Genomic DNA, 13,378 nt, shown 5'->3' with positions numbered 1-13,378 from the left:
AGTGCCTTCTGTGAATACCAAAATGTTAGTAAGTTTAGGATTTTGTCTCAAGTTAGTTCTGTGAATCGGGCCCTGAATTTCTAAACAGCTATTGGCACAGTTTCTGATTCGTTCTCTAGGTGGCAAGGTGAAAATTGAGACTAAGCAGGCGCCCGGATACAGGAGCGTGTTAATTAAATGTTTGAATTCTTTAAAAATTTCATTATTAAATATATTTCATGTCAGCAATTTGTATTTTTAATTTTTTGTTAATAAATATAAACGTCTTCTTTTATTGTGGCAACAGAACAATTTCTGACTGTACAGTATAGAAATAACAAAACATCAAAAATTCACAAACTAAGTACTCTCTTTTTCATTGCAGACATCATGGAAGAGTTCATTACGCCACTATTTAACTTTTACAGAAGCATGGGGGAGCTTCGTGTGACTGAGACCGAATATGCTCTACTTGCAGCAACCACTGTGTTTTTTTCAGGTACATTTTTGTTTTCGTTATCCAGCACGTTGATCCATTTTGAATACTGAGGGATTGATTACATGTTGTGTTAAGCACCGTTAAAATCGCGGCACTGTAAACTCCGCCTTTCATCCTCCAAAGGTAGGTAAACTGAGTTCCCTTATATCAGATAATGGCAATGCATTATTTATTTATTTATTTATTTTTTTTGAAAACCTTTATTTATAAATGCACAATACACAGCGTCTGCCTACAACCCCGCGGGGCCGGCCGCTATGACATAAACGGATGGTTGAAAAGGAAATTTGGAGACAGTACGTTGTTAAAGCAATCTCTCGAGTCTACATTGTTAAATGGAACATAGCACCATATCAAATAGGATGAAAAAAAGGTTTAATTTTATGATTTTGTCGAAAAGAACAACCACACACAAACACATGGTATCATACTGGCAAGGGTCGCAGGAGGGGGGGGAGGGGGGGAAAGAACACTAATAAATAAAGGAACGCATATGGCGAGGGGGGGCGAGCATGAGGGAGAAAGCAAAGGCTATACTGGAAATTGGAAACTGAACGTCAATCATGGAGAAGAGGGGAGAGGAACCTCATAGTCAAGTGGGGGGGAGCAAATGTCTCTGCGGTACGAATTCCACTGGGCCCAGAACCTGGACCATTTCTTGGGACGCCCCCGTGCCTCATATACAGTTTTTTCTCGGAACATGCACCAGTCCATGTTCTCTTTCCAGGCACTGAGCAATGGTAATCTAGGGGAGCCCCAGAGCTGCGCTATATCTCTCTTAGCGACCATGTTGCCCAACGTAACCCAAAGTGTCTGGGCAGCATTGCAATCCGAAGGTTCCCACACATTGAGCAGGCAACGTCGTGCTTCGGGAAGGAGGGGGATCCCGGTGACACGACCCATAACATCATGTACTCTAGACCAAAAGGCCGCAATCATCGGGCATTCCCACAGAACATGAAGGAAGGTACCATCCATACCACATCCACGCCTGCACCGTCCATCCGAAACCAAACCCATTCGTACCAGACGCTTTCCGGTCAGATACACACGGTGGAGGATCTTCAGCTGGACAAAACGAAGCCGAGCCGGGATAGCCACCTCCTATGGGGAGGATACAGCTGACTGCCAGTCCTCGTCGTCGAGTTCGAGCCCGTCAGCCGTCCAGGAAGCACGAAGTTTCTCAAGTTGGTCAGCCCTGTTATTGACAAGCTTTTTATATATTAAGGAAATAGTGCTATCGGGGACATGGCCGTCTAAAACACGATCCTCCAAAGGGGAGGACTGCGGGATATCGGTACCAGAGGGAAAGACGGAGGACAAGGCATGTCGAACCTGCATATACCGGAAGTGCTCCCTATCATCTAGCCGGTATTCCAGTTTCAATACCTCGAAGGATTTCACAGCGCCCTGTGCCCACAGATCCCCCACCTTACTGATCCCAATCATGTCCCATTTCTCAAATCCTTTCGTCTTCCACAGATTACCCAACCGATCCGAGTCATACAGTGGCGTCATACGCGTCAGCTTACCACCCCAGCCCGTGGCCACAGTAGCATCTCTCCATGCCCGCACTGCACACTTCGTCGGGCCTGTAAGGAGTCGAAAGGGTGACTTTGAGTACAGAGCCCTATTAAAGTTGCCACCGGGCAGTAATAGTTTATCCAAAGCAAAGGCGGGGGCAGGTTCCGATGAGTACGTCGCATGGTTGATAGCGCTCAGGTGCGAGGCCCAGTAATAGCGTCTAATATCCGGCAACGCAATACCACCGTCGTACCATGAGAGGGTGAGCTTGGACAAGGCAATACGGGCACGACCATCCCAAATCAGTTGTCGCTGTAAACTCTCAACCTCACGGAAGTAGCGAGCAGGGACAGGATCGAAAAAATTCTACAGGGCGTAAAGAAATCGGGGGAGCGACATCATTTTGAAGAGTGTCGCTCGGCCCAATGGGGATAGGGGCAATTCACGCCACCGTTGCACGTCCTGCTTGAGTCTGCGGAGCGGAGCATACAAGTTCCGCTCATAGCGGACCGAAGAGACCGTAGAGACATAGATCCCCAAATATTTGAAGCCGTCAGTCGCTACCAATATGGGGAACCTGCGAGGCAGAGGTGGCAACGCCCCGGCTATAACGTAAACACAGGACTTGGTCCAGTTGATGACTAATCCCGAGTTCTTACCAAAGGACGTAAGAACATCGAAGAGGACGTTAAGCGACTTTTGAGGGGAAGTAAGATAGAGAAGGATGTCATCAGCGTACAAGGAGACACGATCCTCAAGATCTGGAGACCATCGATCCCCTTAATAGAGGGTTCCCACCGAAGCCACGCAGCAAGGGGCTCAAGCGCCAATGCGAATAGAAGCGGGGAGAGCGGACAGCCCTGACGAGTGCCACGGCCTAATGGGAAGGGGTCAGAGCATCTACCATTTACCACTACTTGAGCCAATGGTTGTTCGTAAAGGAGCCTGACCCATGCGATGAAGTTAGGACCAAAGCCAAACTTAGCGAGAGCCGCCCAAAGGTAGGGCCATTCGATAGTGTCGAAGGCCATAGTGGCGTCCAAGGAGAGTTTGAGCCCTCGCGAGAACACTGTGGAGCCTACGCAGGTTAAGGGCCGTGTTCCTATGCGGGATGAAACCGGATTGATCCGGATGGATCAAGTCGCATATCACCTTCAGCAACCGATTGGCCAGAACCTTGGCCAGGATTTTGGGTTCCGCGTTCAGCAGAGAGATGGGGCGGTGGGAGGTGCAGCGGTCACGGGCAATGCATTATTAACAGTGATTAGAAATGGCAAGATTATGCTAGGAAATACTATATACAAAGTTAGTGTTTGAGGTGGTACTCAATTTAAACTATTCTCTGTGTTTAAAGACTCACTGGAAGATTTAGGTCCTACCTCCTAATCTTTACTTGTATGTATTTACATTTGCAGAATTTTTATATCAAGCGGAAAGGCAGCAGAGCTGCAGACAATCAGGGCAGAAATACAAGTTATTCTAGGTGGGAGGTGCTGAATTATTTAACATGTTGTAAGATAGACAAGTGGACCCCAATCCTTGATCCTGGAGTGATGTAATGTTTTAGGAAACACTGGTTACTAAGTGGCCAATAAGGTTCAAAGTAGACGTGAGAAATTGAGTTAGAGATAGTATAGATCAGTATGCCTCAATTAAAGTGGACATATATGGTAATTAATGCCAAAAGGAGCAGCAAGGAAGTATGTTAACAGGTACACACTCGGATTGAATAACTCACTGCGTCCACCTTGAATTTATTTTCCGTAATACCGGCATTGACCGGTTGTCCCAATTCTTCTTGCACACATACGCTCTCTCCTGAAGATGAGCTCGAATCATTCAGATCGAAACGCCGTTGACCCCCTACAACAAGGAACTCCTTGCATTACTTATAAGTTGTTATTTAGAAGTTTCGACCTTATGTTGTCAATGCGATACACACATATATATATATATATTAATATATATATATATATATAAATATATATTTTAAAGTCACCCTCACTCACCACATCCCGCTTGCTATCACTATTATGTGAGCACCGGATCTATATTTTTATATTGTTGAAAAATAAATAACATGTGTTATTTAATCCCATGTATCCCTGTTAACATACTTCCTTGCTGCTCCTTTTGGCATTAATTACTATATATGTCCACTTTAATTGAGGCATACTGATCTATATTATCTCTAATGCAATTTCTCGCATCTACTTTGGACCTTATTGGCCACTTAGTAACCAGTGTTTCCTAAAATAACGAATTATTTAACATGTCACATATAGTATCTGCTATTCAGCTCCTTTCTAATTTCAAGAAGGACAGTGGCCGGCCTGATGGTTACGGAGCTCCTGTTCCAGATCAAAAGTATGTAGATGATTCTCGAAAATAACCGAAATCTCAGGAAATGTTGGAGAAGGCTTTACTTATAGGCATATTAAATAGAGGCGAGAGACCACCGACTAACAGTTTGCAGAAGACTCCAGAAAGATTTTCAGAAATCAGGCTTCAAAGCCAAGAGTCGCACCAGGAGCACTGAAAGCAAAACTGCAGGGTTCTTCAAGCTTTTCAAGAAGCGAACCCAGCCAAAATGCCTACATAGCGGATGCCTACATAGCAGATCCGCTGTTAAAGTATTTGTCACATAAGCAACAGCACTGCTTCATTAACACAATCAATAATATCCAAACCAGAGTCCAAAGACCAGTGCCATCCATCATTAGACCGAACATAGGACTGCCAAACCGTTCACAAACATATCTAGGTCTGTAAGCATTTCTCTGTCTCTTTTAGTTCGTTTTACTTTTAGTAGGAAAAGCAATATTCCATCAGAATACTTCCACCACGGCGGTCGCAATGCCAAAGACGGCTGTAATGCCAGAAACCGGTCCCCGGGAGCTTGTTTCCTTCCCAGTGTAAGAATTGGCTTTTGTAGTTTGGTTTGCCCTGTTCCCATCATGCACTGGGACAGGAACAGACTAATTTGCATACAGCCAGGTTCTGAAACTGGGATGGTGCAGTGAGCTAAAAAACGGTGTTGGATCTAGCCCTGATCTCTTGACTGGGTGAGAGTTTTCTGCTTCATTCAGAGACTCTGTCCCTCACCACCCCTTGTTGTAAATATTTTTGTCCACCCTAAGCGTGGAAGGGTATACTCAGACATGAGTCCCTTGCTCATTGCACCATCAGGATTCAAGCAAACCGGGCCGAAGACGGCTGTAATGCCAGAAACCGGTCCCCGGGAGCTTGTTTCCTTCCCAGTGTAAGAATTGGCTTTTGTAGTTTGGTTTGCCCTGTTCCCATCATGCACTGGGACAGGAACAGACTAATTTGCATACAGCCAGGTTCTGAAACTGGGATGGTGCAGTGAGCTAAAAAACGGTGTTGGATCTAGCCCTGATCTCTTGACTGAGTGAGAGTTTTCTGCTTCATTCAGAGACTCTGTCCCTCACCACCCCTTGTTGTAAATATTTTTGTCCACCCTAAGCGTGGAAGGGTATACTCAGACATGAGTCCCTTGCTCATTGCACCATCAGGATTCAAGCAAACCGGGCCGAAGACGGCTGTAATGCCAGAAACCGGTCCCCGGGAGCTTGTTTCCTTCCCAGTGTAAGAATTGGCTTTTGTAGTTTGGTTTGCCCTGTTCCCATCATGCACTGGGACAGGAACAGACTAATTTGCATACAGCCAGGTTCTGAAACTGGGATGGTGCAGTGAGCTAAAAAACGGTGTTGGATCTAGCCCTGATCTCTTGACTGGGTGAGAGTTTTCTGCTTCATTCAGAGACTCTGTCCCTCACCACCCCTTGTTGTAAATATTTTTGTCCACCCTAAGCGTGGAAGGGTATACTCAGACATGAGTCCCTTGCTCATTGCACCATCAGGATTCAAGCAAACCGGGCCGAAGACGGCTGTAATGCCAGAAACCGGTCCCCGGGAGCTTGTTTCCTTCCCAGTGTAAGAATTAGCTTTTGTAGTTTGGTTTGCTCTGTTCCCATCATGCACTGGGACAGGAACAGACTAATTTGCATACAGCCAGGTTCTGAAACTGGGATGGTGCAGTGAGCTAAAAAACGGTGTTGGATCTAGCCCTGATCTCTTGACTGGGTGAGAGTTTTCTGCTTCATTCAGAGACTCTGTCCCTCACCACCCCTTGTTGTAAATATTTTTGTCCACCCTAAGCGTGGAAGGGTATACTCAGACATGAGTCCCTTGCTCATTGCACCATCAGGATTCAAGCAAACCGGGCCGAAGACGGCTGTAATGCCAGAAACCGGTCCCCGGGAGCTTGTTTCCTTCCCAGTGTAAGAATTGGCTTTTGTAGTTTGGTTTGCCCTGTTCCCATCATGCACTGGGACAGGAACAGACTAATTTGCATACAGCCAGGTTCTGAAACTGGGATGGTGCAGTGAGCTAAAAAACGGTGTTGGATCTAGCCCTGATCTCTTGACTGGGTGAGAGTTTTCTGCTTCATTCAGAGACTCTGTCCCTCACCACCCCTTGTTGTAAATATTTTTGTCCACCCTAAGCGTGGAAGGGTATACTCAGACATGAGTCCCTTGCTCATTGCACCATCAGGATTCAAGCAAACCGGGCCGAAGACGGCTGTAATGCCAGAAACCGGTCCCCGGGAGCTTGTTTCCTTCCCAGTGTAAGAATTGGCTTTTGTAGTTTGGTTTGCCCTGTTCCCATCATGCACTGGGACAGGAACAGACTAATTTGCATACAGCCAGGTTCTGAAACTGGGATGGTGCAGTGAGCTAAAAAACGGTGTTGGATCTAGCCTGATCTCTTGACTGGGTGAGAGTTTTCTGCTTCATTCAGAGACTCTGTCCCTCACCACCCCTTGTTGTAAATATTTTTGTCCACCCTAAGCGTGGAAGGGTATACTCAGACATGAGTCCCTTGCTCATTGCACCATCAGGATTCAAGCAAACCGGGCCGAAGACGGCTGTAATGCCAGAAACCGGTCCCCGGGAGCTTGTTTCCTTCCCAGTGTAAGAATTGGCTTTTGTAGTTTGGTTTGCCCTGTTCCCATCATGCACTAGGACAGGAACAGACTAATTTGCATACAGCCAGGTTCTGAAACTGGGATGGTGCAGTGAGCTAAAAAACGGTGTTGGATCTAGCCCTGATCTCTTGACTGGGTGAGAGTTTTCTGCTTCATTCAGAGACTCTGTCCCTCACCACCCCTTGTTGTAAATATTTTTGTCCACCCTAAGCGTGGAAGGGTATACTCAGACATGAGTCCCTTGCTCATTGCACCATCAGGATTCAAGCAAACCGGGCCGAAGACGGCTGTAATGCCAGAAACCGGTCCCCGGGAGCTTGTTTCCTTCCCAGTGTAAGAATTGGCTTTTGTAGTTTGGTTTGCCCTGTTCCCATCATGCACTGGGACAGGAACAGACTAATTTGCATACAGCCAGGTTCTGAAACTGAGATGGTGCAGTGAGCTAAAAAACGGTGTTGGATCTAGCCCTGATCTCTTGACTGGGTGAGAGTTTTCTGCTTCATTCAGAGACTCTGTCCCTCACCACCCCTTGTTGTAAATATTTTTGTCCACCCTAAGCGTGGAAGGGTATACTCAGACATGAGTCCCTTGCTCATTGCACCATCAGGATTCAAGCAAACCGGGCCGAAGACGGCTGTAATGCCAGAAACCGGTCCCCGGGAGCTTGTTTCCTTCCCAGTGTAAGAATTGGCTTTTGTAGTTTGGTTTGCCCTGTTCCCATCATGCACTGGGACAGGAACAGACTAATTTGCATACAGCCAGGTTCTGAAACTGGGATGGTGCAGTGAGCTAAAAAACGGTGTTGGATCTAGCCCTGATCTCTTGACTGGGTGAGAGTTTTCTGCTTCATTCAGAGACTCTGTCCCTCACCACCCCTTGTTGTAAATATTTTTGTCCACCCTAAGCGTGGAAGGGTATACTCAGACATGAGTCCCTTGCTCATTGCACCATCAGGATTCAAGCAAACCGGGCCGAAGACGGCTGTAATGCCAGAAACCGGTCCCCGGGAGCTTGTTTCCTTCCCAGTGTAAGAATTGGCTTTTGTAGTTTGGTTTGCCCTGTTCCCATCATGCACTGGGACAGGAACAGACTAATTTGCATACAGCCAGGTTCTGAAACTGGGATGGTGCAGTGAGCTAAAAAACGGTGTTGGATCTAGCCCTGATCTCTTGACTGGGTGAGAGTTTTCTGCTTCATTCAGAGACTCTGTCCCTCACCACCCCTTGTTGTAAATATTTTTGTCCACCCTAAGCGTGGAAGGGTATACTCAGACATGAGTCCCTTGCTCATTGCACCATCAGGATTCAAGCAAACCGGGCCGAAGACGGCTGTAATGCCAGAAACCGGTCCCCGGGAGCTTGTTTCCTTCCCAGTGTAAGAATTGGCTTTTGTAGTTTGGTTTGCCCTGTTCCCATCATGCACTGGGACAGGAACAGACTAATTTGCATACAGCCAGGTTCTGAAACTGGGATGGTGCAGTGAGCTAAAAAACGGTGTTGGATCTAGCCCTGATCTCTTGACTGGGTGAGAGTTTTCTGCTTCATTCAGAGACTCTGTCCCTCACCACCCCTTGTTGTAAATATTTTTGTCCACCCTAAGCGTGGAAGGGTATACTCAGACATGAGTCCCTTGCTCATTGCACCATCAGGATTCAAGCAAACCGGGCCGAAGACGGCTGTAATGCCAGAAACCGGTCCCCGGGAGCTTGTTTCCTTCCCAGTGTAAGAATTGGCTTTTGTAGTTTGGTTTGCCCTGTTCCCATCATGCACTGGGACAGGAACAGACTAATTTGCATACAGCCAGGTTCTGAAACTGGGATGGTGCAGTGAGCTAAAAAACGGTGTTGGATCTAGCCCTGATCTCTTGACTGGGTGAGAGTTTTCTGCTTCATTCAGAGACTCTGTCCCTCACCACCCCTTGTTGTAAATATTTTTGTCCACCCTAAGCGTGGAAGGGTATACTCAGACATGAGTCCCTTGCTCATTGCACCATCAGGATTCAAGCAAACCGGGCCGAAGACGGCTGTAATGCCAGAAACCGGTCCCCGGGAGCTTGTTTCCTTCCCAGTGTAAGAATTGGCTTTTGTAGTTTGGTTTGCCCTGTTCCCATCATGCACTGGGACAGGAACAGACTAATTTGCATACAGCCAGGTTCTGAAACTGGGATGGTGCAGTGAGCTAAAAAACGGTGTTGGATCTAGCCCTGATCTCTTGACTGGGTGAGAGTTTTCTGCTTCATTCAGAGACTCTGTCCCTCACCACCCCTTGTTGTAAATATTTTTGTCCACCCTAAGCGTGGAAGGGTATACTCAGACATGAGTCCCTTGCTCATTGCACCATCAGGATTCAAGCAAACCGGGCCGAAGACGGCTGTAATGCCAGAAACCGGTCCCCGGGAGCTTGTTTCCTTCCCAGTGTAAGAATTGGCTTTTGTAGTTTGGTTTGCCCTGTTCCCATCATGCACTGGGACAGGAACAGACTAATTTGCATACAGCCAGGTTCTGAAACTGGGATGGTGCAGTGAGCTAAAAAACAGTGTTGGATCTAGCCCTGATCTCTTGACTGGGTGAGAGTTTTCTGCTTCATTCAGAGACTCTGTCCCTCACCACCCCTTGTTGTAAATATTTTTGTCCACCCTAAGCGTGGAAGGGTATACTCAGACATGAGTCCCTTGCTCATTGCACCATCAGAATTCAAGCAAACCGGGCCGAAGACGGCTGTAATGCCAGAAACCGGTCCCCGGGAGCTTGTTTCCTTCCCAGTGTAAGAATTGGCTTTTGTAGTTTGGTTTGCCCTGTTCCCATCATGCACTGGGACAGGAACAGACTAATTTGCATACAGCCAGGTTCTGAAACTGGGATGGTGCAGTGAGCTAAAAAACGGTGTTGGATCTAGCCCTGATCTCTTGACTGGGTGAGAGTTTTCTGCTTCATTCAGAGACTCTGTCCCTCACCACCCCTTGTTGTAAATATTTTTGTCCACCCTAAGCGTGGAAGGGTATACTCAGACATGAGTCCCTTGCTCATTGCACCATCAGGATTCAAGCAAACCGGGCCGAAGACGGCTGTAATGCCAGAAACCGGTCCCCGGGAGCTTGTTTCCTTCCCAGTGTAAGAATTGGCTTTTGTAGTTTGGTTTGCCCTGTTCCCATCATGCACTGGGACAGGAACAGACTAATTTGCATACAGCCAGGTTCTGAAACTGGGATGGTGCAGTGAGCTAAAAAACGGTGTTGGATCTAGCCCTAATCTCTTGACTGGGTGAGAGTTTTCTGCTTCATTCAGAGACTCTGTCCCTCACCACCCCTTGTTGTAAATATCTTTTGACTTGCGGCGGGTGCTGCTGGCTGCAGCACCTGCAGCAATGCAAAATGGGGACACCTGACATATCCCTGCATTACGTGGCAGGCACCATGCAGTGCCTGCCACGTGGTGCAGGGATATGTAGGGGTGCACCTTAGGTGCCACTCAAAACTCACAGCTTAGGGCAAGGGGGAAGGAGGGGTCCGCTATGGGCCCCCAAAGTCCTTTCCGCCTGCCTTTATATGGCAGGTAAACCTCCATGAAAAGGTGGACGGAAAGGACATCGTAATCCATAGCCATATGGCGGTACCTGGTAGGCACCACCGTCGTTGTAGGAATATGATTCCCCTCCGACAAACTGGCGGGCCCAAGGAACCCGTCGGATGTGTGGCTGTCAGTCTTTCCGACCACCACCTCTCTGCCCGCCATGGTAATATGGCGGACGGATATCATGGTTCCGATGGCGGTGGTACCGCCACTGACGGGCTGTCGATGGCAGTCCCCTGTCATCATAATTCCCCCCTAAATATTTATTTATTTATTATCGCTCTTTTACCAATGGCATGTAGAAGCATGACAGCAGTACAAAAAGAGAAAAAATAATAATGGCAGTTTAGGGTTATATTATGTACAAGTGACAACAAATAATCCTTTGATAATTAATTAAAGTCCCACAAGCTAGGAGGTGATGTCATTTTTTAAATAAAGTCGATTACATCGAAAAGGAGCCAAAATTACTAAAGAACGAAACTTAGAAGAGGCACAAGCAGTATGGGAGGTTGACAAAAGACAGAACCAGAATACAGTGATCAAGAAGGAACATAAGGAGAAATCTGAGCATAAAGATAAGGAGATTGGTGTGAGTGATAGCATTAAAATACAAATTACAAAAAGCAAAAACAGGTAACCAACGCAGCTGGCATAGATGTGGAGAAGTTGAGGACTGACATGGAAGTGAAAAAGAAGACAAACAGAGGTATTGTAGATTAACTGAAAAGTAAGAATCACATATTTGGGTAGGCCTTCTTGTAAAGATGTGTAGTAATCGAGTCCGTGTTTGTAAAATAAGTTTCAAGGGATATTAAAACCAAAGATTCGAGGTAAGAAATATTACACAGTAAACGGGTTAGATTTTACAACACAATTTTTGATGTCAAATCAAGGGAGGAGTTAAACCCACAACCCAGGTTGTAATCACAAAAGAAGAAAGGAGGTGGAGCAGAGTAGGAAGGTGGGCAGTGCAGACAAGAATTACTGTTTTACTAGGGCTCAGATTAAGAAAATTAGAGCAGATCCATGTTTCAAAATCTGTAGAAATGATGAAGGAAAAAGAAAAAATACAGAGGCACCTAATCTTAGTTTTTCCAGATCTTAGCTCACCGGAAAGGAGACAGTAACTACAAAAAATTCTCAAACAATTGATGCAGTTTTAAGTACAGGTTTTCGTATTTCCCGAGCCTGTCTGAAACTATCCCATGAAGAGATGGTGTATGTTCCTCTTTCTCAAGTTTATGCTTCAGCACAATTATTGGAGACTCCTAAAATGAAGAAGAGAGGAGATAAAATTGGCACATTTGAAGAACAGTGTATGTTATACCTTTTCTCTCAAGTCAATATGATCGAAGGACATAAAGGACATGTCCTCACTTGATGTTTAATGTTTTTTTTGCTATACCTTGTATATCTCACCCAAAAGTGTTTTAGATAGGTGATCTGCATTTCTTTGTTTGTTGTTACTATTTAGTGCTTCCAAATGTTACAGTTCTTCTTTGTTTAAATCGCTTTATTGACGAATATGTATATTAAAAATATCAGACCTCACTAGCCTTTTAAGATTTAGGCTGGTGTTGTGTGAGCTACAAAATTCAATAAAAATCAGTTACTATAAAAAATGTAAACTTTTCTGTAGGTAATTGTGCATCTGCAGAATGCATGTATAGATGAAAGCATGACATACAAGATTTTTAAAATTTAAGTCCTGGTACTTTAACAAATACACCATTCCATTTCAGTCCCTATGTACTCTCTAGGTAAGCTGTGTAAATGGTGGAGAAACCATATTGCATTGGGACTTTTAGGACACATTTATAACAACCAGGAAATGTTCATTATTTAAACTTGACTGAATTGTTAAGGAGCACTTTAGGTTCAGGAAACAAAGGAGTGAACCATTAACTGACACAATCCTGAATTTGTTTGATTTAAAATCTGCGTAAACTTTACATCAGGTGATAGAAGGATAAAGAGCCAGGCAAAAGTAATGTATATTGCACCTTTTCTCTTGTTCACACGATATTACACCAAAATTACACGAAGAGTATAAGAGATTGTATCCGCAGAGAGTATCAAATGAGCTAAAATGGGTCTTGCAACCTTTAAAAATGTGCAGAATAGTAGTTAATTTTGAGAATGACTCAGTAGCTTCAGCACTATTCCTCTGAGGTGTTTCAGTATGCACTAGAAGGAATACAAGTGACATATACATTATCCCAACTCAATAATTAGAATTTGACATTTACCTTTTTGGTGAATATTCACGCGTCACGTTAGTTTGTAGTTTGTAAAGTTTCCAGTGGATAGTTACAAATATACATATACATCTACAAGTTATTTGAAACTGAATTCTGTGGCAATGTAGAAGGAATTACATGGCACTTCATTTAAAAAAAAAAATGTTTTTATTGGAATTTTGCAGACAATATACAATGTTCAGCAATGAATCAAGAAACCTAAATACATAGGAGTGAAAGCACATCTGATCAAACAGACAGCAGCGCAATAAAGCATTAATATGATCAGGGAAGTTGCATATGAATAAGGGCCATACATTACACTAGTTGCTCTCACACATCATGGGTGTTGTGAAGAGGAGGGTCGTTCAACTGTTACCCCCATATCTATACCATAGTGTTTCAGCCAGGGACCCCAAACCTTATAAAACTTCTTCGGGCATCCCTTAGCCTTGTAGTGACTTTTTCAGCACTCATGTAGTGTTCCATGCCTTTTTTCATTCCCTTAAGGGAGGGGGCTCCGTAGCACCCCAGTACTTGGCTACATCTCTCTTA

General features: G+C 45.2%; 1 protein-coding gene across 2 annotated transcripts in view; it reads left to right on the top strand.

Annotated features, from left to right (window-relative positions):
• LOC147712575 (bile acid receptor-like) overlaps positions 1 to 13,378 on the top strand; it is a 632,915-nt gene that overhangs the window by 558,141 nt on the left and 61,396 nt on the right. For both annotated transcript variants that reach the window (XM_086923275.1, XM_086923276.1), the window contains one exon: positions 365 to 478. In XM_086923275.1, the coding sequence (XP_086779401.1) occupies positions 365 to 478 (114 nt within the window). The remainder of the gene's footprint in view (positions 1 to 364; positions 479 to 13,378) is intronic.

The sequence above is a fragment of the Lissotriton vulgaris genome, chromosome 5, assembly GCF_964263255.1.
Source record: "Lissotriton vulgaris chromosome 5, aLisVul1.2, whole genome shotgun sequence".
NCBI lineage: Eukaryota > Metazoa > Chordata > Amphibia > Caudata > Salamandridae > Lissotriton > Lissotriton vulgaris.
This window is presented reverse-complemented; position numbering and strand designations above follow the sequence as displayed.